The following is a 4,837-nucleotide window of genomic DNA, read 5'->3' as shown; positions in this document are numbered from 1 at the left end:
ACTTGTTGAATCTTTCCAACAAGTAACACTAAATGTTTTTAATAGTGAGACAATGAAGGAATAAATAATCTTCTCAAATTAATCAACATGACATAGAATTTCTATCAAGTAAATGGGTCATAATAGGCACTATAAAAACTGAGTTATGTAAAATTAAAAATATTTTAGAAAAAGACTTATAAAGGCCAACTCTAATGGGCAAGAAGTCAAACGACTAAGAGGACTCGAATTAAAAATAAAAAGATCTCACCAATCAAGCAATAAATATAATAAGAAGAAATAAAGGTCTATATTTCAAATAAGGTAAAGATGCATGCATATCAACTAACTTCAAAATATTGAGCAATGTGTTTTGCAAAAATTCATAAAGAGAAATCCCTGATTTAATCTATTAAAAGGAAAGCCACCTTGAGATGGCCAAAAATTAAAAACACTTCAAAATTTTTTTTATTTTTTAGAAATTTTTATATTTTTCACTTAGACAAGTCACACATGAGAATTGACCAACTTTAAAAAAATATTTAAATCTTTCATTAATGGATATGTCACTTATTATAATGAGATCAATGTTAAAAAACTTTCATATTTTTCACCAACGAGTAGGTTGTTTGGAACAATTAAACCACTTTTTAAAAAAAAATATTTTTCACTAACGGACAGGTCGCCTGAAACAATTAGACCATTTATAAAAAAATTGGATTCTTTATTGACAAGATAGGTCGCTTTTTAAATGACTAATTTTTTAGATTTCACTCTCTCTCTTGAGAAAGGTTATTTACCAATTTGCAACTTTCAAAGTTTTCAAGATTTTTAAAAGAAGTAAAGTTCTTTTCTAGAAACCGTTTGTTTATGTAAAAAAAAACAATTCATTTTTGATGGGGTCCATGATAATTCATGTTTTGCACATGATTTTGGTGAAGCAATTCCAGGTTGCTTTTCGTCGTCACTAGTGTTTCAGTGAATAGTGCAATTCACTTGCACTATTCACTTAAAAAATGAACAGTACAATTCACTTGCATTATTGGTGTGAATTTTTTTTCAGTATGCTTATTTTTTGTATATATTAAAAAAAAAGTTTAGAGTTAATTAAATTCACTCGCATTGTCATGTAAATAATATTTTTCCCAAAAAAACTAGTGTAGAGTGAATTAAATTCACTCACATTGTAATATCAAATCAATTTTATTTTTTATAATATTTTATCTAATTTTATTGTACGCTCAAAAAATTATTGAAATTGTAGTTCTTTTCGGATGAATTTTGTACATAATAAAATTGTAGATGGTTTAATGAAACAATAAAAAATATTTTATATAAAGTATTATTGATTTCATGATGTAATAGCAATAGTTAAATCTACAATATTTAAATTAAAAACCATCACTATTAATATATATTTTTTAAAATTATTTTATAACCTTAATTTCAAAAGCATTCTTAACTAAACACATTAAACTACTTTTTATTCAACCTCAATTTCAACCACAATTTTATCCAAATACCGATTTTTTCAAATCAACCTCAACTAAAAGTACTTTTTATAAAACAACTTTTTTCAAATCATAATCACAACAACTATCGTAATACCAAACACAATGTAAATTTACTATGTCAAGCTAAAAGAAAATAAAATCCTCCAAAGTATTTGCATTGTAAATATTATAAAGATAGGGCAACTATCATAACCTATTTTTTAAATTTAAAAAAATTAATAAAAAAATAAAATAAAAAATAATTTAAAAATTAGGTCAAGACAATGCAAATTGAAGGTTTGGGGACTAATAAGGAGGAAATTATAAATTTGGAAGTCAAATTGGCCAAAAAAATAGAAGAATTGATATGGTTAGGGACTTAATTAAACTTTAAATTAGTTTAATCAATGAAATCAAGGGCTTAATTAAAGAAATATCAAAGTTTAGGGTCAATTTGGATCAAAATTGCAAGAAATTAAAGTCCAAAAACCAAAGTGAATAGGCGGTTATACTATAGGGCATTAATTTATTTTTTCAGGGGTAATTTTTTAAAAATTAAAAATTAAGACGTCAATTAAAGACTTAATTGATTAAATTTGAAACCAAGGACTATTTTGTAAACCATGTTAAAATCCAAGGGTCCAATTGCAATTGATCCAATGGCGATGTTTTTTTTTTTCTTGAGAAAGAAGATTTCCATGAATAAAGGTCTAATTGTTAGACGAAAGAACTCTGGGGGGGAATTAAAGATAAGCATTTTAGTTGAGAAAACAATGCTGTTTCTAAATCCACTGTTCATCCTCTTTTTCCTTATCCCAGGGAAGATTGACTTAGTAAAAAATTGCACAAAACTTGATCCAAATTGTGATTAGATTCATCTCTTACCAAACCTACTAGCTGTTTTAGTACCTTAGCCTATTTTATATAAAAAGTTTAAGGGGTGATCATATTTTTTTTTTCGCGTAACCAGTTTTGCATCATAGAGTATCTATTAACCAGTTGGGGTTTCTAATGATCATAATACTAGGCGATGACTCCTTATACTAGACCTTTCACCATCTAAGAACACGATGTCCAATATCTGTTTATTTTCCAAATAAATTTTTAAAGGGTATTGCGATGTGGGGTTCGACAACGATTTTAATTTTTTTTTAATTTTATCATTTGATATTAGACTGATTGATAATTGAGTTTCATGATTTTGTTTTTAAATTTTCTATGAGGTTAACATCGTCTTAAAAAAAGTCTCAATATTGGTTTGATGCTCGATTTTACGATCATTTATTTTTGTTGTCATATAGTTAAATAAATAATAGTTCAGCAAAAAAAAGAAGTTATCAATCCTAATGGAGTCAATTACCTAATTTGCAGATCTGACGTGTTGATTAAGGTTATCTAATTCATGAGTTTGAAAAATTAATATGAGTTAACAATAAGTTTTTTTAATAAAAAATAGGCTTTTTAATTTTTGTAAATTTTTTTCTATTAGGTTATTCCAATCTCATATCTTAGATTGTTGGTTTAATAGGATAACCTGGATTGACTTGAACTTGATTATCGAGCTATAAGTTTATCATGCTAATTTGAATTGAGTCAAACTGATTTTTTAAGGTTATTTTTTTTATCTAATTTCATCATGTTATATTTAATGGGTTGAAAATTAAGCTACATTATTTATCCTCTCTTCAAAATAAATTCTCAAGTTATTGTAATAATTTGTTTTTATCAATTTGTTGTTGTTGTCTATTTTTTAATGATATAATTAAATAAACTCAACTTATTTGATAAATTCAAATCCATAACGCGAATGCTATATTTATCTTTGTTTTTTAAAATGTGTTTGTAATAACTGAAAAATAAATTTTTATAAAAAGATTCAAATGCACAACATAGTGTAGGTGTAACTAGTGAGTTTTTCTATCCCATCTTGATTTACCAATTGTAATAATGAAGTTGGAAATTCCATCAATTATGTAAACATAAAAAATATTTTGTATCTATAATAAAATATAAGTTTATTTATAAAAATAACATTTTTTTTTTATTTTAACCAAGTATTTATGCAAGCATCTTTCTGAGTTTTGTTTTTTGTAATAATACGTGGTTGGGTTTTCGAGAGTAAATTATATTTTTTTTTAGTTTTGTAAAATGAATTAAATATTTATTTTTGATCAATGTTAACACCTAATTTAATATATTATTTTTATTTTTTTCTTATAAATCTTTGAGTATTATTAATCGAGTTTTTGAAACTCCAGTCAAGGTTGTTAAAATCGCGATTTTGACACGGCACGGAACATGCAAACCAAACTCGGATCGTAAAATCGTAAAATCGTAAGGAAATTTAAAATACATTAAAAAAAATTATGTTTCAAATAAAAATTCATAGCACCTTAAAATATATGCTTCAAATAAAAATTCATACATAGTTCAAGCACCATAAAATACATGGTTAATACATGCTTCAAATAAAAATCCATACATAATTCAAGCATCTTAAAATACATGATTCAAATAAAATCCATACATAATTTAAATAACTATTCATTAGCTAATAATTAACAAACTTAAAACAAATAATCTGCTGGTGTGTCATGTAAACTAAAACCAGCTTCATTGCCTTCATCTTCCTCATTATTCCTCATACATTCATCGATATCATTAGCATCAAGAGGATTATTAGTGTCACTACTAGTACCAACACCAATATTATGAGCATTAGTGCTACTACTAGTACCAACACCAATATCATCAATTTGAATATCCAAATCATCTTCAGTACCATGACTCTCTATTTCAGCATCATTAGGAATTTCTTCTTCATCACTTTCATCTTCATTACCATTTTTTCTTCGTGTTGCATTGTCAATAGCACCAAGCAAATCAATGTTTGAATGTTTTTCTCCCTCGGTTATCCAATCATCATCAGATGAAAGATCATCTTCTACACCAAAATCATCCGCTTGCTTTTTGACTTGATTATTATTCAATTTCAAATTACACATTACAAATACCAAGTCATTCATTTTTCTCTGGTGCAAACGATTTCTTCGTTTTGTATGAACCTAAATAAATAATTCAATTCAAATTTATAAGATTTTTATCAAATATTTTAATATTTAAAATAAAAAAATAAAAAAACTCACCATTTCAAATGCACTCCAATTACGCTCACATCCAGATGAAGTACAAGTCAAGCTTAGAACTCGGATTGCAAACCTTTGTAATTCTGAACATTCATCTCCATAAGAATCCCATCATTGAGCTAGAGTTTTTTTTATCTCTTGCTGTCTTGGCAGCCTCAATGCCAAACAACCCTTTTGCATCCTTGAATGATTCAAGTTGCAAGTCAATTTTGCACCTTT

At 26.4% G+C, this 4,837-nt stretch overlaps 1 protein-coding gene across 1 annotated transcript in view; it reads right to left on the bottom strand.

The window, feature by feature from the left end:
• Positions 1-4,018: 4,018 nt before the first annotated feature.
• Positions 4,019-4,837, bottom strand: part of LOC105109882 (uncharacterized) — a 2,623-nt gene continuing 1,804 nt past the window's right edge. Inside the window, exons 3-4 of the mRNA XM_011004745.1 lie at positions 4,619-4,713; positions 4,019-4,537 (exon numbers count right to left, since the gene is read on the bottom strand). Coding sequence (XP_011003047.1) covers positions 4,040-4,537; positions 4,619-4,713 — 593 coding nt within the window. The 3' untranslated portion in view covers positions 4,019-4,039. The remainder of the gene's footprint in view (positions 4,538-4,618; positions 4,714-4,837) is intronic.

The sequence above is a fragment of the Populus euphratica genome, unplaced genomic scaffold, assembly GCF_000495115.2.
Source record: "Populus euphratica unplaced genomic scaffold, PopEup_1.0 scaffold232.1, whole genome shotgun sequence".
NCBI classification, from domain to species: domain Eukaryota; kingdom Viridiplantae; phylum Streptophyta; class Magnoliopsida; order Malpighiales; family Salicaceae; genus Populus; species Populus euphratica.
This window is presented reverse-complemented; position numbering and strand designations above follow the sequence as displayed.